Source organism: Myxocyprinus asiaticus, chromosome 38, assembly GCF_019703515.2.
Source record: "Myxocyprinus asiaticus isolate MX2 ecotype Aquarium Trade chromosome 38, UBuf_Myxa_2, whole genome shotgun sequence".
NCBI classification, from domain to species: domain Eukaryota; kingdom Metazoa; phylum Chordata; class Actinopteri; order Cypriniformes; family Catostomidae; genus Myxocyprinus; species Myxocyprinus asiaticus.
In genome coordinates, this window is record NC_059381.1 from 17802691 (window position 1) to 17823911 (window position 21221).

Consider the following 21221-nt stretch of genomic DNA (forward strand, 5'->3'; position numbering starts at 1 on the left):
CTTTTGAACAGGGGTCATTTCATTTTTTTCATTGTTGCCATGTTTTGAATCCCATAAGAAATAAAATAAATGTGTTTTGCCTGCTCACTCATGTTTTCTTTAAAAATGGTACATATATTACCAATTCTCCAAGGGTACGCAAACTTTTGAGCACGACTGTATGTTTACATTTTATTTCATTTAATTTACTATAGGCATCACTATCCCAATCAGAGATTGCACTGCATATAATAATTATCCATCACTTGTTAAATGGTCTATTTTTATATGTAATTTCTGTTTTCATTTCCCTGATAATTTTATAAATATATGTCACTCTATTTTTGTATGTTCATTTGATATCTTAATATGATATATAGCCAATTTCATTTTCAGTGACATTTTCAGTCATTCAAAATGACTTTTCTTAAAGGTAACAATACAAGGACTGTAGCAACCATTATAACCTCCTGTCCCCCTTACTTTTGGAAATATTTTTAGGAAATTAAACATTATATTTATATTTTGTTGGAAATTATACATTATATTTCAAGAGTTTCGGCAGCAGTACAAGGAAATAGTAGCTGGCCACCTAAGGACGACAGGACTACAGGACTTTTCAGGACTACAGGGCAAACAATGTCAGGTTAATGACTCTAAGGTTACCTTTAAAACATGATTACCTTGCTGATAATGAAAATAATAATTGTTGCTGTCAGTCGATTAAAAATTTTAATTGCGATTAATCGCATAATGTTTTGTAGTTAATCGTGATTAAACGCAGATTTTGAAAGTGCTGAAATTTGACACTATATATACTTCTTTTCTCTCAAAATGTATTTATTTCCATCTTAGGAAAGAAAACCTAACATTATGTAACAATATAATGCTATATTAACATTCTCCAAACAAAGCCTTTCACAGTATAAAGATAGAAATACACTAAAATCTCACCAATTCAAGTAACATTAAACATTTCCCAAAGTATAATTTGGGAGGTTGACTTATAGAAAGAACAGTTCTCTCCATAGATTGCATTTTTATTGCCGGTAGACTGTGGCTATTCGGTTTGCTACAGCAGTTGTGAAGCTGCGTTCATGATTCGCGTCAGAGTGTCAACCACCGCTTTGAATTCCACATGAAAAGCGCTTGCAGACAAAAACATCTCATTCTGCGACTTGACGTGCTTCTGTGGTAATTAAAATGCATCTTACTTAGGCTGAAATATACTTTATTTCTATCACAAGTCCCATCTGGGCTTGTTTTATACATCAGATAGTGTTAAGAGGTCTTTTCTCCATCATTTTTATCACTGACATGGAAGTGCTGTTGTGTGTGTGTGTTGTGGAGTGTGCATCAGTGTAATGACTCCAGATGGAAAATTATGCATTAAACTTTTTTTTTTAAATCACATTCATTAATGCATTAATTCTGATAACTCAAGTAATTATGTTACAGTACACCATAACTTTGTATGGAGAGAATTTACTTTTGCATTAAAAAGTGCCATTTTCTCAAGTGCGCGCACTCTCTCGCACTCTCTCGCTGTCTCTCACACACACATACGCAGCGCACGCAGGGAGAGAGAGAGAGTGAAGCCGAATAGACAATGGTTAAAAGGAACATTTACACGCTTGGTTTAAGTTGTGTTCTTTCTTGCTTTTTATTTGTCAAATGACAGACAACATTTTTAATTATCCATCAATGTTTCTTTAAATGCTGTAAATGATGCAAATATTTCAGTACGCAACCTCTTCACTCTCACGAACCCCCTGGCGTTCCCCCGTTTGGGATACCCTGCCCTACTGTATCTGATAAGCACCTAATTTCTCCAGTTATCATTAAATTGTGTTTCCCCACTGGCTTTAAACTCCATGACCAGGATAAACTTTGACGATTTCTGTCACTACTTCACCGACCTGATCCTGTGTCGACTGATAAACACATCCTACTTGAGCATTCATAAGACCTGGGAGGAGGAGGTGATGAGGGGCTCCTGGATCCATCGAGATGACCCACTCCGCAATCGCTCTGGAGGCTGCATTAACCATAAAGCCACATTTTTGCAAAACCCACAGGTTAGTGTGCCTGTGTGTGTATGTTATATGGTAAAATGTAGCTCTTGTGTTGGATTTACATGAGATCGGGTGGTTTTGTTTGTGAGTTTTAAACAAGTTTTTCGCTCTGCAGTATGTTTTTGATGTGAGAAAGGTGGAAGACGAGGTGCTGATCTGCCTGCAACAAAAGGAGCGCAGAGCCACTCCCAAAGAGGGCAAAGGCGAGAACCTGGCCATTGGATTTGACATCCATAGGGTAGAACTACATTCACTCATATACTAATAAATGTGCTTCTAAGCCAAAGTATTTCATTTGTCAAATACATACAGTTGAAGTCAGAAGTTTATCTTACCTTAGCCAAATACATTTAAATTCAGTTTTTCACAATTCCTGACATTTATACGTAGAAAACATTCCCTGTCTTAGGTCAGTTAGGAACACTATTTTAAGAATGTGAAATGTCAGAATTATAGAAGAGAGAATGATTTATTTCAGCTATTATTTCTTTCATCACATGCCCAGTGGGTCAGAAGTTTACATACACTTTGTTAGTATTTGGTAGCATTGCCTTTAAATTGTTTAACTTGGGTCAAGCATTTTGGGTAGCCTTCCACAAGCTTCTCACATTAAATTGCTGGAATTTTGGCCCATTCCTCCAGACAGAACTGGTGTAACTGAGTCAGGTTTGTAGACCTCCTTGCTCGCACTTGCTTTTTCAGTTCTGCCCACAAATTTTCTATCGGATTGAGGTCAGGGCTTTGTGATGTTCACTCCAATACCTTGACTTTGCTGTCCTTAACCATTTTGCCACAACTTTGGAGGTATGCTTGGGGTCATTATCCATTTGGAAGACTCATTTGCGACCAAGCTTTAACTTCCTGGCTGATGTCTTGAGATGTTTCTTCAATATATCTGAATAATTTTCCTTCCTCATGATGCCATCTATTTTGTGAAGTGCACCAGTCCCTCCTGCAGCAAAGCACCCCCACAACATGATGCTGCCATCCCCATGCGTCACGGTTGGGATGGTGTTCTTTGGCTTGCAAGCCTTACCCTTTTTCCTCCAAACATAACAATGGTCATTATGGTCAAAAAGTTCAATTTTTGTTTCATCAGCCCAGAGGAAATTTCTCCAAAAAGTAAGATCTTTGTCCCCATGTGCACTTGCAAACTGTAGCCTGGCTTTTTTATGGCAGCTTTGGAGAATTGGCTTCTTCCTTGCTGAGCAACCTTTCAGGTTATATCGATATAGGACTCGTTTTACTGTAGATATACATACTTGTCTACCTGTTTCCTCCAGCATCTTCACAAGGTCCTTTGCTGTTGTTCTGGGATTGATTTGCACTTTTCGCACCAAACTACATTCATCTCTAGGAGACAGATTGTGTCTCCTTCCTGAGGGTTATGATGGCTACATGGTCCCATAGTGTTTATACTTGCGTACTGATGTTTGTACAGATGAATGTGGTACCTTCAAGCATTTGGAAATTGCTCCCAAGGATGAACCAGACTTGTGGAGGTCCACAATGTTTTTTCTGAGGCCTTTGCTGATTTCTTTTGATTTTCCCATGATGTCAAGCAAAGAGGCACTGAGTTTGAAGGTAGGCCTTAAAATACATCCACAGGTACACCTCCTACCAGAAGCTAATTGGCTAATTGTCTAAAGGCTTGACATCATTTTATGGAATTTTCAAGCTACTTAAAGGCACAGTTAACTTAGTGTATGTAAACTTCTGACCCACTGGAATTGTGATATAGTCAATTAAAAGTGAAACAATCTGTCTGTAAACAATTGTTGGAAAAAGTAGATGTCCTAAATTACTTCCCAAAACTATAGTTTGCTAATATTAAATCTGTGGAGTGGTTAAAAAATTAGTTTGAATGATTTCAGCCTAAGTGTATGTAAACTCCTGACTTCAGCTGTGTACACATTGTCAGTGTCAACTCAAGTTCAAACTGTGCATTTGAAAAATATCTTAACATAAAGAGAATAAATTTGTTAAAGAGCACCTATTATGGTTTTTAAACATGCCTAATTTTGTTTTAAAGGTCTCATACAATAGATTTACGTGCATCCAAGGACAAAAAACACTTTAATTTGCTCATAATTTAAATTGCAGCATTACCTTTTTTTCTCAGTGTCAAAAACGACTCGTTCAATGATCCGTTCTAAAGGATTCATTCTAAACTCCTCCTTTCAGAGAGCCTACTCTGCTCTGATTGGTCAGATGTCCCAGTCTGTTGTGATTGGTCTACCGCTTAGTGTAGTGTTTGAGTGGGTCAAAGCTGTTCACGAGCAGCCAATGAAGACCAGAGGCGGGTTTTTTGTTACCATGTTACGTAGGTTAGTACAGGAAGTAAGTCTAGAATTACTAACGACTTGTTTCAGGTGTTCAGAATCGGTTCTTTCTTTTGGGAGTCAATAACTCCATTTGTCGTGCACTTTGATTTTTGACACTTTGCAGACTTTTTGTACATTCACAAACAGTTATATAACACACTACATGAAAGGTAATATTTGAAAAACCATAATAGGTGCTCTTTAAAAAAAAAAAAAAAATTAGAATAAGAATAAAATAGGGAAAAAAAAACAAGAATGAAATTGTGAAAGTTTATAAATACATTTTCATGGCCCTTTAGTTGAGATGACAAATTTTGTATGCTATTGATTAATTTCGATGTCTTGATCAAGCCTCTTCTCTTCCACCAGGTGGAGTTGAATAGAAAATACAGAATGCACTCTGCACAGCAGAAGGTCGCAGGGTCAATCTACATCAACTCTCGCTGCGTCTTTCTAAGGAAAGAGCTAAAGGAGGGGCGTTATGTCATTATTCCCACAACCTTTGACCCTTGTCAACAAGGAGAGTTTCTGCTCCGAGTCTTCACTGATGTGCCTTCAGACTGCAAGTAAGAAGAAATCTCTGAAATAAATCTCAGGACCTGCACTTCGTTTTCCTATTAAACCTCACCATCCACCACCACCACACAAATAGTACTGCTTTTCTATATGCTACCAGTTTGCTGTAGTGTTTTGGGGTATTTCCATCTATAGTTTTGATACAAAAGTGCAGTTTAACCCCTGTTATGTAGCAATGGGTAATATACCTGGCCAGGAAGGCTGATGTCTTCCCTGCTTATATTTCATCAGAGAATTAACTCTGGACGAGCCTCCACAGACATGCTGGACCGGTATGTGTGGTTACCCTCAGCTGGTCACACAAGTGCATGTGTTAAGTGCCATGGGCTTGCAGGGCCAAGACTCCAATGGAGGTATGCCTACTATTGCTTTATACTGTAAGTAACAGGTGAATATACTGTAGCAGAGTATTTGTTCAGAGTTCCATGATAAAATTTGTTTTGGATTTCTCTTCTCTAACATTTTTCCATTTTCTGGATTCCCTTGATATCCACAGTGGTCCCAAAAAGTATTTGGACACAAATTTCTTTTTGTGAAATGTTTTGTTTGAAAAATGTGCAATATTTTTTAACCATTTAAGCTCTGAAGGTGTTTTTAACAATTTCCTGTTTCAGTGGCATGCCCAAAATTAAAGGCTTATAATTCTACAAAAAAAATAATAATAATAAAAAAATAATAAAAATAGGGTCAATTGTTTGGTAACATTTAAAAGAAAAATATTTTAGTTATATAAATTATGATAAATTATGAGACTCTCAGCCTTAGAAACTGCTGAAAAATCACAAAACAACTTGAGCCAAATATTTACATATTATTCTTTTTTTCTGATTTGTCATTATCTCAGGGTGTAAATAAGGTGGCTCCGAAAAACATTTGTTTTCTTTCCAATCATGTCACCTGTAACTGAGTAAATTGTTGTGTTGATACGACAAAGCAATCAAAAGTTATAGAATTACAAAAATAATTTATCCTAGTGTCCAAAAGCCTCTCCATACAAATAAAACATAAAAATTGTACTTAAGAACAAATTACACATATAAATACAATAATGATTAAAGGTAGGCTCTCTCTCCAAAGCATGCATGCATGAGTAACGATAAGAGTAACCATGTATAACGATAGACTGAACGATCCTCTCTGCCCATATTTGGATGACCTCTATCTCTGGTTGCAGCGATCCGAATCCTAATACCTTTAGGAGGTTTAGCGTTCCATGACGCTGGATAACATACTACATCATTGAATTCATCTTATGCAGGAAAGCTAACGTGTTTTTAGCCAGATAGCACAATATGTACTGTGTGCACATTGTGCTTCATGTGGATTATTTAATGATTTGTGCATCCAATTATGTTGTGTGTGGGCTCGTTTTAACAGGAATCCCCTCTTCAAAGTAATGGTATGTGATATTTTATGTTCTGTTTATTTTTCGTGAAGTTATAAGAGAAAATACATCTTATAAGCAACACCTGTTAACGTAACATTCATGTCAAAGACAAGTACTTAGCTATTACTCGCTAGATTTTTGTCTGTAAGGAAAACAAATAGGCTGGTTGTATTATACACTTGGAGAGCTTTTCAACAAGATATGACACATGGCTATTTGATCAGTTTGATGTATTTACTGATTACAATAATATGTACAGTGCAAAATTATTGTTATAATAATTTACCAAAGCGGAACACTTCTGATTTGTCTGCAAATTTCAAAGTACGTGTTCAGTTTTGGTCATAACGCCTACATGCATTGTAAAGTACAGCTTGGTTTGATATTGTCTTATCTAATACAAAGACATTCTTGGAAATTGTATGTGTGGTCAAGGGTCCAAGTACTTTCTGGGGGCACTGCATGTTGTGGCTTTGATTTGTTTAAAAAAAGAAAAAAAGAAAAAAACTTGCACAGTTGATATCTCCCAGAGTCCCTAAAACCAATGCTATACGATCTGCAGTCATTTACAATTTTAGACCATTATTGTTCAGACTCCTATGCTGTTTGATAAGTAAATAGGAACCTCTTTTGACCATACACAGAGCTGCACTGCTTGATCCCTCACAAGACACGGTCTGACTTCTACACAGGAGGTACTGACTCTAGAGGCCACTAGCATATATTTCCCTCCCCTCGTAGAAATGTAAGCATAGAGAGTATTGAAAGATTACTCCTATTTCTGAAATGTGTTTGTTATGTCACACTGTAACTCATTTACTAATTATTTATTTGTTGGGATAAAACACTAAATAGTGGAGGCGAAATTAATTCAAATTTCTATTACCATGTTTTCAGCATGGCTAGTTTTACACAATTTGACACAATAAATGCCAAACTCCACCCGAGCAGCTGATTCGCTAACTATTTTCAAGAAACATCTACAGACGCATTTCTTTCTTGAGCACTTGGCCCATTCCTATTGCACTGTCTTCTTTCTTTATGATTAAAAATATAATAAAAACTCTCACTCCATTCTTTCACCACTGTCTCTCACCTTCCTCCCTACTTGTACTTCTCTGAGCAATTTGAAACTTTATATTGCAGTGCTTTTTGTTATTACCTTTTTATGACGAATTGCTTTTGCTGTATTCCTCATTCGTAAGTCACTTAATATAAAAGTGTCTTCTAAATGAATTAAGATGTAAATGTAAATTGCCTTTGAAGAGCAGCTCACATTCTTTGCACCTCTTGCAATGCATCCGTGACAGACAAACCCAAGTTCCCTGCGTTAAAAGTTTTGAGGGACAAATACTGCAGTAAAGCAGTGAAACTAGTGTCTTCTAACTTCTGTGAAAAAACAGCTGTCTTGATAGTTACAGTGTTACTCACATTAATCATGCAATCGTACAGTGGTTCAGACCTAAAAACAGTTTTAAAATCACTAATCAAAACCTGTTGTACCTTTGTTTTGTTTATCTCCATTGTGGACCATATCCAATGCATGTGCATTGTAATGTTTAGTGTATCAGTGGTAGAACCAGCAGAATCTCGCTTTGTATCATGCCATATTAAGGGCCCTGTTTTAAGAGCACTAGCACTATTCGGCGACCTGTATGAGAGTGGAGTGTTGAGATCTTTTGAGAATTTGGGTCATCATTTTGGGATTCCCAGATCTCAGTTTTATAGGTATTTACAGCTGCGCAACATGCTCTGTACTGTTTTTGGGAGTAGCGCACACCCCCATAAAGCGGCAGATACTTTGGGAGAGGTGATTACTGCTTTTGGGAAAGGTCATGAGGCATCAGTGTATTACTCCCAGTTAGTTCAGAGTCTGGGGGATGGAGCTTTAACTTCTATCAAGAGATTATGGGAGAAAGATTTGAACTTGGTATTGGACGAAGGAGTGTGGACTAAGATTCTAAAAAATGTCAAGTCTGCTTCTAGAGATGCAAAGGTTCGCCTAATGCAATTTAAGATTTTACATAGATTTTATTGGACCCCCTCTAGATTATATAGGCTTGGTCTTAAAGACACACCTACCTGCTGGCGATGCCAATAAGAAGTTGGAGACACAACCCATGTCTTTTGGGGATGTGTTAAGATCCAAGATTTGTGGTTAAAGGTTCAGAATTATTTGTGTGACATTTTGGGCACTCAAATTTTACTTTGCCCCAGACTTTGTATTTTGGGCGATGGGGCAGTTATAAATTTGGGGGACAAATATATAAAAAATTGGGTTCTGACTAGCATGATGATTGGCAGACAAATTATTTTAAGGGTTTGGAAGTCAGATGGAGTGCCACCATTTCCGGAGTGGTGTGCGGAGATGGGGAGGGTGGCGACTTTTGAGGAGATGACAGATAGAAGGCTGGGGCTGGAGGACTTGTTTTTCAGGAAATGGAGTAGGTATTTGGTGGTTTTGGGGGACTCTAGGGGAAGGGATGAGGAGAGAGAAGTTTAGTTTAATTATGCATGTTTATTATATATTTTATTTTTTATTTTATTTATTTTCTTTTTTTTCTTTTTGTGTGTGTATCATTTTATGTGACCACAGGGGTGTTCTTTGGGGTTGGGTGGGGTTGGTGTTTGGGGAGGGATATTAGTGAGGGTTAAAAGTTAAATGTTGATTCGGTGTGTATATGTTGTGTTTTTCTCTGTTGTTTTATTATCTTTGAATCAATAAAACATGTTAATTACAAAAAGAGCACAGTGCTATGCCATAAGTCATAAATGCAAAGTCAATGGGCAAGTGGTTTGGTGCAATTGCGTGTGCTAATGAGCTGGGTCAAGTGCAATTTAATTCTGAGGTTCTTCTCCGGCACAGTCTGCATCCTATTATATAATCCATTCCCTGTCAAATCAAATCAAATCAAATCACTTTATTGTCACACAGCCATATACACAAGTGCAATGGTGTGTGAAATTCTTGGGTGCAGTTCCGATCAACATAGCAGTCGTAACAGTGATGAGACATATACCAATTTACAATAACATCAAATTAACACAACGCAATTTAAACATCTGTTATACATAATTAAACTCAACTTAAAACATCAAATTAACACAACACAATTTAAACATCTGTTATACATAATTACACTCAACTTAAAACATCAAATTAACACAACACAATTTAAACATCTGTTATACACATAATTACACTCAACAATATACAAATAATAACATACACTGTACAGTATACAATATGCTGTTTTTGTTTTTTTGTTTTTTACTATATAGATACTATATAGATACACATTATTCAATAAAAATTAAAATATATATAAAAAGATATATATATATATATATATATATATATATATATATATATATATATATATATATATATATATATATATATATAGAATGTACAGTATTGTACTGTATTGACATTCAGGCTGTCGGTTGATAGTCAGTTGTTAAGAGAGACATAATATAATAACAGTAATATAATTTATGACAGTCCGGTGTGAGATAAAAGAGTAATAAAGTGCAGGGCTGATGTATTTTGATCGTGGGAGATCAAGAGTTCAGAAGTCTGATTGCTTGGGGGAAGAAGCTATCATGGAGTCGGCTGGTGCGGGTCCTGATGCTGCGATACCGCCTACCTGATGGTAGCAGTGAGAACAGCCCATGTTGAGGCCAGGGTGGCTGGAGTCTCTGATGATCCTCCGAGCTTTTTTCACACACCGCCTTGTATATATTTCCTGGAGGGAGGGAAGCTCACCTCCGATGATGTGTCTGGCAGTTCGCACCACCCTTTGCAGTGCTTTGCGGTTGTGGGCGGTGCTATTGCCGTACCAGGCGGAGATACAGCCAGTCAGGATGCTCTCCACAGTGCAGGTGTAGAACCGTGTGAGGATGTGGCGGTTCATTCCAAACTTCCTCAGCCGTCTCAGGAAGAAGAGGCGCTGATGAGCCTTCTTCACAACGACTTCAGTGTGGACGGACCATGTGAGTTCCTCAGTGATGTGGACGCCCAGGAACTTGAAGCTGCTGACTCTCTCCACTGATGCTCCATTGATGGTGATTGGACTGTGTTCTCTGTCTTTTCTTCTGAAGTCCAGCACAAGCTCCTTTGTCTTACTGACGTTGAGGGAGAGGTTGTGCTCCTGACACCAGTGTGTCAGAGTGTGCACCTCCTCTCTGTAGGCTGTTTCATCATTGTCAGTGATCAGACCTACCACCGTCGTGTCATCAGCAAACTTAATGATGGCATTGGAGTTATGTGTTGCCACACAGTCATGTGTGTACAGGGAATACAGTAGTGGGCTGAGAACACAGCCCTGCGGGGCTCCAGTGTTGAGGGTCAGTGATGAGGAGATGTTGCTGCCTATTCTAACCACCTGGCGTCTGCTTGACAGGAAGTCCAGGATCCAGCTGCACAGCGAGCTGTTTAAGCCCAGAGCCCGGAGTTTCTCATCTAGCTTGGAGGGCACTATGGTGTTGAATGCTGAGCTGTAGTCTACAAACAACATTCTCACATAAGTGTTCTTTTTTTCCAGGTGGGAGAGAGTAGTGTGTATGTCAAGCGATATAAACAAAAACAGCACATTCATAAGAAGTTGGCAGTGTAAAAGGACTGTATGAAATGAATTCTGCTCCTTTTATACACATTAGAAATTTGGTTCTCGTCGGGATTTGGATTTACGCTCAGCTATATTTATTGAAACATGAAAAAATTAAACCAAAAAGAATTCTAAATTCAAATTACACTTTAAATGAAACGAAAATATAATCAAAATATAATGTCATGGACATAATTTGATGTTTCACTGTATTTTCAGAGTTTGTACATGAACTTTATTACCATCTGCTGGTGGAATCTCCAAACTGCAAATGCAGGAACTGAGTTCGCGCTGAAAACAGATGTCCTTTTGAAACTACTTTGTGCAACCACCTATTTCTCAGGAAAATAGAAAATTGCGCTTTGCGCAACTTCATTTACATACAATACACCCACACTTTGCGCACATACACCCACATATAGCACAAACACTCCCACCCACGCCAACTTGCATTTTGCACTGGCACGAAAATTGCTCTTAGAATTAGCGCTCACAAAAATTGGATAAGACGTTGCGCGTCGTATCACAACATCTGCACTTTGTGCACTCATGAAAATAGAGCCCTAAATGTGTTTCTGACAGTTTTTTTCTTCTTTAGCCTCTGACCCTTATGTGATCATTACCTGTGAGGGGGAGAAGGTTCGCTCTCCCGTGCACAAAGACACACGTTGCCCTAACTTTGACATTAAGGGAATATTCTACCGCAAAAAGCCAAAGGAAGGCATTCACATCGAGGTGAGTTGAAAGAATGTAATTATGTCTCTTTCTCTTTAAAGACCTCATGAAATGTAAATAGAGATCAACACTGCCCACCCACTTTTTCAGCTGTCTTAGTTCTGGAAGTATTTTACCCCAATCATTTCTTCCATAGGGATTTCATTAAATTCTTCATAAAAGAGTTCTAAGCCATTAACCAAACCAACCATCTCCGAGATTAATCAGAACATTACAGACTTTGATTTGAAGCAAAAAAAAGTATTAGAAAATTGGACAAAAAGAAAAAGATACAAGACTGCGTATTTAACGTCTTTAATGAGGGAATGAAACATTGTGAATTACGTAATCTTATTAAAAATTATGGAAAATATAAAACTATTTCTTTAAAGTTGTTAATTAAAAGTATAGAAACAATATATTTCAGTTGTATTGCAGAATACTGAGACATACAGATTTGCAGTAGTTTGAGAGTTTAGGAAGACTGACTTGATTGTGACATTCACAGGAAATCCACTGTGAAACAAAAAACCTGAAGTCAAAAATTGACCAAAATATTAATGATTCATCTTGACTACACAGTATTTTGTCCAAATGCTCTCTAGAGTGAAAATGTCCCTCCCCCTAATACCACCTGCAACCAACTAACAAGTAGCAAATTATGGATGTGATGGCTGTGATGAAACTAAAGCCAACTGAATTTTTTTTTAATGTAATACAATGCTTGTATGTACTTCGTATATACATTGTAAATATACAGTGTACTTAGCACGTCAAGCAATTTCATGGGGTCTTTCAGTCATTTTCCCCAACTGCTAAAGATCTTCCATTTCCTTCTTATGCTGATCTGTTCCTCTTCCCTTATGTCTTCTTTCTTCTTCTCCTTCTGCTTGACCCCTTTCCTTTGACTCCTCCTTGATGAATTAAGATCTACAATAAGAATGTGATTGTTGACACCTTCCTGGGTCAGGTAACTCTCTTTAGTGACCCTAATGACCGCCAAGAGCAGCACACAGTTTACCTTAAAGACAAGGGCACTCGCCAAGACAACAACCTTCCTGGCACACTGGCTGTGCGTGTAATCACCTGCACCACTTTGACCAACATCTGATCATTAACCAAGTGTTCTGTCTCTGGCTTGATTCCTCATCTGCTCTTCACATTACACACAATGGGCCTCATTCATGAAAATTTTGTAAATATACGAAAGAATTGGGAGTCATTTCCACGTAAAATGGAGCTTCCCAAAAACTTTCCGCCGGATTCATATTCATATTCGGATTCAGCGCTTCATATTCCACAGATTTGTTAGTACAACTTGTGCATGTTAGTGAATTTCAGATGTTCATAAATAGAGCGCACATGCACGTTCATTCACAATTATCATAATCCACGGCCATGAAAACTTCATATAAGGAAGGCTTTAGACTCACTAGTAAATGAGAATAGGAAGCTTTTAACATATATGCAAACAGTCACATCTAAAAAGAAAGTGAGGAACTTAGTCATCTTTGCTGTAATCAGAGGTTCTTTTTCACTTGCAACAAGAACAATTTTCAAAGAAATTGATAGAATGCCTGAAGAAGGTCTTTGACCAAAACGCTGTAAGATATTGCAGATTTAAAAGCTGTGCAGGCTCTTTCATATATATATATATATATATATATATATATATATATATATATATATATATATATATATATATATATATATATATATATAAACAGTCCAGCCAGTCACATTAAAGTGCATTATTATTATTATTATTATTATTTCAAAAATCAAATGCAAACCCATGTCCAGAATGTCTGCTGGAAATAAGCAGAGTTGGGAAAAACTATACTTTGAAAAAATAAAATGCAAGCAGCAAATAAAAGTTTCTAAATAAAAACTTTTTTTTTTCATTTCACTAATTTAATTATTCTAATTTTACTTCTATCAAAATGTAGTTATGGCAGTTTGTCTGAATGAACCCAACACATTTGTATGTCTTACGCATGATTTACACATGGTTGGGAGCAGGTGTAAATTTTGTTCCTACTGACTAATGTTTTGAAAAGACGAAAACTTTCATGAATCAGAAAAATTACGTCAGACTGGCTTTACGAACAATTTACACAAAAATTTGCTCTGCTCATGTTTCATGAATGAGGCCCAATGCCTTCTGTCAGCCTTCTCCTGTTTTTCATATCCTGTTGTTTTTTTACATGAAAAACAATAGTTCACCTAGAAAGGAAATGCTGTCATGATTTACTTCCCCTCATGTTGTTCCAAACCCATATGCTGATATTTTGTCAGTTGAACACAAAAGGAGAATTTTTGAGAATGTACCGGTTACTCTTTTCCATGCAAATACAATGTATGGTGACTAGAGAGTTTCAAAAAGGATGCAAAAGCACCATCGAAAGTAACATGTATTTTTCAAGTCTGCTGAAGCCATACAATAGCTTTGTGTGCGGAACTCAATAAAATGTAAGTTTTTGTTCACTGAAATTCTTGACACTTGCCCTAGCTGTCTTTGCGGCATTCGCTAAAAAAAAGTACAGCTGTCTTATTTGTAAACAATCGTTCTTTGGAGCCTGTTATTTTTTTTTGAATTTTTTTTTTTTTTTCAATAAATTCACAAAACACTTGTCTAAATGATTAATTCCTGAATCAGACTGGTCTGGTTCTCGAGTTTAACTCACTGACTCAATGATCCAGTAACAATGGTTCTTGAGCTAACAGCTCATGAAGATATAACTTATATTTCAGGTTGTTTCTGACCAACAGAGGTGGGTAGAGTACCCAAAATCTTTACTCAAGTAAAAGTAAAATTACTTTAAAAAAAAAAAAATTATTACACAAGTAGAAGTAAAAGTAGTAATGTAAAAACTACTCGAGTAAGAGTAAGAAAGTGTCCAATTAAAAGAATACTCAAGTAGCGAGTAACTAGTTATTTCCACATAAAACAAATGGATGATTAAGCCCTAATATTCCATTACATAATACATATTTAACATGTATTACAGAATAATAATAATTCTACTAATTATAATTATTATTATTATTAATGAAAATTGTCATCATACACCCTCATGTTGTTTCAAACCACATGACTTTCTTAAATGCAACACAATTAAAGAGATTTCAGACAGAATGTTAGCCTTAGTCACCATTTACTGTCATTGCATGTTTTTTTCCTCCATATTTTAAAAGGGAATGGTGACTGAGACTATCAGTCTCTAACATTATGTCTAAAATCTTTTTTGGGTTCCACAAAATACACAAAGTCACACAGGTTTGGAACAACATGAGGGCGGGAATTTATGACAGAAAATTCATTTATGTTTGAACTATCACTTTAAGGACACTTGTCAGATTTGGACGAATCTGTCAATTAGACGAGAAGTTTGGAAATCAGTTTCTAGTAATTATTATGGTGAAAAACGTGAACAATGTCCCACAGGCCCAATTACATGTAATGCTGAATAAAACGAAACAAGATCATGCTTTATTAACAACTACTGTCACTATTTCAAAAGTCCTGTATGGATACTTAGATCAGTGTAGTTACAGTATTTTCAGTGTCAAGATAATTTAGATCATTAGTTCTGTACACTAAGGGTAAACTGCAAGTTATCTCTGTATTTGGAAGTGTGTTGGGCTTATTTAAGTTCAGAGCTTGTTTTTGTTGTCCATGAGAAAAACACGCCACATCTAACAAACACAGAAATGCTGTGCAGGCACAGATATATGTCAGCTCGTGCTCCAAAAGTCAAGCATGCGATCCGCAAAGCATAAGACATTTACACATAACACAGATGTTTACATGGATTTAGGAACTGATAAATTGCAACACTGATATAAAAATGTATACTTATAAACTGAAGTCATAAGAGCCCGTAGTTACAGAATCACCCTGAAAATGACATTGGCACAGACAAGCCCACGTTATCATAATCGCCAAAATTTACCACGCTGCAATTTTAATCTTGAAATATCCACTTGTCTTGGTGTAAATTCAAGGCACTGCATGACGAAACTACTCTCTTTCATGGTGTGGAGCGATGAAAGTGTTTATTTGGCGTGCTTGCTGCTGCTGCAGTGGTGGACTCAACTCCAGTAACAGAGCGCCGCTGTAAAATTCAGCTGTCGTAAAAGTCCCTTTCAAAAATCTCAATAAATTATGCATTTATATAAACTTACTAAATTAAAACCAATAGTGTAAAGACAGGAATGTTGCCCATTATAACGTAGTAAAAATAAAAAAAATTCATTAGAAATTTACTTGAGTAAGAGTGAAAAGTACCCACCTTTATATATACTCATAAAAAAAATTTCTCCAAAAAGTTACTCAAGTAAATGTAACAGAGTAAATGTAGTGTGTTACTACCCACCTCTGCTTACCAAATCATATGGTTGTAGAAGGCTTGGAAAACAGTTCAAGAGTCAAATGGACCACTTTAATATCTTCAAGGTGCTTTTACATTCTTTTTGAAGCTTGAAAAGCTCCAGTTCCTACTCGTTGCAACTGTATGGAAAAGAACGACCAGTGCATCAAAATTTCTTCAACATTTCTCCTTTTGTGTTCCACAGAACAAAACAAGTCAGACAGGTTTGGAACCACATGGGGGTGAGTAAATAAGACCAAATTTTTTTTTTGGCTGAATTATTCATTTAAAACCACCCAGTCATTGTCTGATATTCTTATTAAGGGCTATGCGTTGTACTTGCATGAGCAGCTGAAGTGGTCTGCTAGGAGTCCTAGTCACATGATCAGCCACAGTCTCACATGCCAGGTCACCTCAACGAAATCAACATTACCAGCCCTGGGAAATCTAGTTACAAATCCAGTTTTCCCCTTGCTGTGTCTCCCTTTTCATCCCTCTTCTCCTACGCATTCAATTATCATGTATTCAGTCACTGTCAACACATGTGCCCATTCACACAGCTTCCCTCAAGATAAGGAGCAAAGACCTCGACTTGTAGCAAGACCCGATCATCTCTGATTTAGTTGAGTTTCCTTGAGTCTCCACAAAAATTGTTGTGACCTGTGGGCCACAGGAGACACATCTTTGGATTCTCTGTGTCATGTCGCCTAGCAACAGGAGTCTGCAATAGAGCCTACTGAAGCACGAAGAGGAGTTCTGCTATTATCAGCGGACTCACGGTACCAAAGGCCCACCCTCTCTGCCATGCCCTTTTTTAACTGCCTGAGGATACGGATGGGCATTAAAAAAATGACCATTCAGTTTGTTTGATGAGCATTACATCTTTGTCCTGCAGTTAAGACTGTGTGTGTGTGTGTGTGTGTGTGTGTGTGTGTGTGTGTGTGTGTGTGTGTGTGTGTGTGTGACCCTCTGGTCCTCAAACATAACGTAAGGACCATTAAGAAGTTATGCATGTGTAAATCAAAGGGTTCATGCTTAAAAGAATAGTTCACCCGAAAAGAAACATATTCACTATTAGCTCACCATCATGTTATTCTAAACCCTTATTTTTTTCTGTGAAACTCAAAAGAACCATTTTGAAGAATCTTCAAGCAGCTTTTTTCCATGTAATGAGTTTTAGTGGCCATGTCTGTGAAGCTCCAAAAATGACAGAAAGCCCACCAGAAAAGCAGTCCATTTGACTTGTGTGCTATTTTCTTCTGAAGCCATATAATAGTTTGTGTGAGGAACAGACTGAAATTTAAGTTAAATTAAGCAAAATTGGGAACCAGATCAGTCTGATTCGTTGATTATTTCATTGAAAATAATTTGCTCAGAAGACTCATTATTTCACAAATCAGACTGATCTGGCTCTCGAGTTCAGCTCACTGATTCAAGTATTCATTCACAACAGTTCTTTAGTTAACAGTTTACAGGAGGGGAAGATTATCAGTGAATAATTATTAAAATATAAGTCTGTTCCTCATACAAAGCTATCGCATGACTTCATAAGACTTGGAATATAGCGTATTAATCAGATGGACTACTTTTATTGTGTCTATTTCTGAGCTTTATAGCAGTGGTCATGTTGAATGGGGAGGAAAAACCTACATGAAAATTTCTCCTTTTGTTTTGTATGGAAAAAAATAACAGCATATGGGTTTGGAACGACATGAGGGTGAATAAATAAGCTCAGAATTTTCATTTTTGGGTGATATTTTCCTTTAAGGACCATGAAAGGTTCTGCATGTATAAATTAATGGAAAATTCTATCAGTGCTAGTGGTGCTTAAAGGGTGAAGAACAGGCCTTTGGACCCACAAGTAAACTCTGGGTATACCTCATTCTTTCTCTGAGGATTATAAGGCTGTAAATAAGGATTTGTCTGTGTCTTAATGACTTTCTTGTCAGACTCCTGCCAAACAGAATGTGTCATTGTTTGAGACCCGTAAGAACTGCTGCATGATTCCATTAAATTAGGAGAAGATTCCTGTTTTTTCTCTTGACTTCTCTTGACGACATTGAACTACACCTTAACTACAGACACATGGTGACCCTCTTCACCAGCTTTGTGTCCTTTCCAATGGCTAATTGTGCTGTTCCACCAGAGACTGCTACAAAACTTTTTGTGTACAACAATGTCCTGTTTATGCTTCATGCCAAGATTTCAGTTACCATGTGATTTTTGGAAAACAAAAACATGTCTACAATTCATCAGTCTCTTAGTATGGTTGTATATGTTTAAGCATCCTCTGATGTGTTTTTCCTTTAATATGTTTATTTGAATGTCAGTTATTGAACGACTTTTTTGTTTTTCTTTGTTTTGTTTTTTGTAAAATTTTAGAATGTCTCTTGACTTTGACTATCTTAAAGTGATAGTTCACCAAAAAATTAAAATTCTCTCATCATTTACTAACCCTCAGACATGTGACTTTATTTCTTCTTCAGAACACAATCGAAGATTTTTAGAAGAATATCTCAGTTTTGGGTGAACTATCGCTTTAAGTTGTCTTGTATTATTTTATTTTTTAATCTGTTTTTTACATTCTTTCACTATGAAACTGTAAAAAGTTGTTACTGTTATGAAGGCCAAAAGGTACTTACCAGTGCTACCAAGAGCCTATTTGCAGTTTTTAATTATTTGTGTAAAAAAATGTATCTTAAGAATCTCTCTAGGTTATTTATTGAAAGATGTTTATACATTTTGTAATGTTTCTAAAGTTGAGCCACTAATCTAAATGAGCTTGTTGACACAATGCCCAAAAGATTTGGATGAGAGAAACATAAAGAGAGATAGATGGAAAGAAAGAGAGCCAGCATAGTGTTACAATGCAGTGCCAATCAGATTAACTGTGTTGGATGACAAGAACTTTTTCATGCCCAGCAGTTTAGTGGCACATTGGAGCCTGAGACAACATGATTGTATTCAGGGATGAATGAACTTTTTATTTTATTTTTTTAGCTCGATTAGATTTCAGTTTTTATACAACCAGATTGAATTGGAAATCCGGAACAATAGCCCACTCATTCATTTACATAATTTGTACCTACACAGATTATGATGGGTAAACAGGGGATTTAGCAAGATTTTTCTTTATGGATTTGACTTTTCTCCATATTTGATCCTATGACTTATTTAGAAAATAGACTATTGAGCAGTATACAGTAGGTATAAATTCAAACGATTACATTTTTCTCATTTGAACCAATTACCCTCGTAGTTTTTGCTTTTCAAACATGGAGAATGCAACTGAAAATTTTCAGGTAGAAGATTTGCTTAAATCTGACTAAAGAAACAGAAATATCCTTAAATCTAAAGTTTTTAAAAGATTTGACAGAAAACCTTTCCTTTCTCATTATTTTCATTTTTCTGTGTGTTTTATCCAGTCATGTGGATTTTCTGGTTAATGAGAATGCTTTGAAAGGTGCCAGTGTGCCAGTACAGTTGGAGCCATATGCTTTTCCAATATTTTTTCCTCTCTATTTTGCCAAATGACAAGTGTGTGGCCAATGGCACATACTAAAAGGATGAAGTTCCACTGCTTTTTTCATCCCAAACATATTCTGATTTAAAAATGATTCTTTTGTTTATATTTTGTTATTGTTTTTGTTAATTTGATGTTCTTCAACCCTTGGCCATCCAACAAAATAACAAAGTTCAAATGGTCTTAGAAGGTCATTGTTCACTCAAATAGTTGTCTGAGTGCTTTAGATCTCAATTCCAGATTTTCAGCATCAGAAGAATCTTTTTGAAATATTGTTCTTGATGCTGCTTCCATATGCAAGTGTATCTTACATTGTTTTGGGTTTTTTTTTACAACAAGATTCATCTAACCTCTACACTGTTTGCGCCGTTTATGCAATCTATGTATGAAGGAGACATAAACATATTTGCAAAAGGCTCGTTGGATGCTCATTTTCACGGATGCCAACTCTCTTGCGTAACTGATTCCAGATTTCAACATGTACTGTCATTGGAGATGTTTAACTGTGTGTAATCACAAGATATTGTTTCGATTCATGTAATCACATTAATGGCATTCCAAAGTCTCTGCAGCCTCTAATCAATGACATGCCATTATGCTCTTTGGCCTTGACTGCTGCATGTATTTTGGCTGAGTGAATCTCTCTTCTTTAACATAAGCCGTCGCAAATGCTGTCATGCCATGTTTGACTTTTTCTAGGCATCTTGATAGAGTACAGCCTTAAGAAACACCGGATGCTTGTGGAGAGGGTGAATTATATTGCTCTGTCATTTTTTGAAAATGGACATCCAGAGAATGAGCTTGTGATACTCTTGTATTTTTCTGCTGATGTTGAACATAAACTGACATATATATATATATATATATATATATATATATATATATATATATATATATATATATATATATATATATATATATATACAGTATATATTAGAAATATACAAATATCTTGCATGGTATCATTCTATAAAACATAGCTGATATTATCTTTCTAATGAGTATCTTTTATCAACATTTTATACTCCTTTATTTACTGATTTATACCTAGCCATTGAATCTTGTGTTCAAAAAAACAAACAGACTGATACAAACCATATACTATATGTTTACTGATTGTAGGGTTTCTGTATCTTATCTCTGTTTAAATGTGTTTCATTTTGCGTGCAAGTCTCTCCTGGGTTACACTGTGGTTATTTAATATGATTATTTGAAGTACTTTTTTTTTTTCTTTTGTATTTTGTCAACTTGTGGCATGACTTTGAAATAAAATATAAAAAACTCTTGCTGCAGTTCTACAATGAGGTTCTCCGTTTATTAAAAAAAAAATGTTATTAAGATGTTTGATAATGTAAAGAATAGTTTGCATTTGTTCCCTGTCACTCACTCAACGTAGTGTTGATGTAGTGACACTAGGGGTCACTCTTGGGAGCCCCAAACACCTCTGATCTTTGAGAAAAGGCCAATGGGAATTGGCGAGTGGAATTTGCATGCCACTCCCCCGGACATACGGGCATAAAAGGAGCTGGCTCGCAACCACTCATTCAGATTTTTCCTTCGGAGCCGAATGGTGTTGAGCTGTGAGTTCCACTGTCGTTCCCTTCACCTCATAAACGAGAAGGGTATGCTGTTGGATATACGGTGCATTTCAGCGGCTTTC

General features: G+C 36.5%; 1 protein-coding gene across 2 annotated transcripts in view; it reads left to right on the forward strand.

The window, feature by feature from the left end:
* capn5b (calpain 5b) overlaps window positions 1-16534 on the forward strand; it is a 56371-nt gene extending 39837 nt beyond the window's left edge. The window contains exons 9-16 of one of the 2 annotated variants that reach the window (XM_051677022.1): window positions 1862-2057; window positions 2170-2292; window positions 4748-4944; window positions 5186-5307; window positions 11550-11686; window positions 12594-12737; window positions 16244-16280; window positions 16363-16534. In XM_051677022.1, coding sequence (XP_051532982.1) covers window positions 1862-2057; window positions 2170-2292; window positions 4748-4944; window positions 5186-5307; window positions 11550-11686; window positions 12594-12737; window positions 16244-16280; window positions 16363-16385 — 979 coding nt within the window. In that variant the 3' untranslated portion in view covers window positions 16386-16534. The remainder of the gene's footprint in view (window positions 1-1861; window positions 2058-2169; window positions 2293-4747; window positions 4945-5185; window positions 5308-11549; window positions 11687-12593; window positions 12738-16243; window positions 16281-16362) is intronic. The other variant, XM_051677023.1, reaches the window with a different exon arrangement.
* The last annotated feature ends 4687 nt before the right edge of the window (window positions 16535-21221 follow it).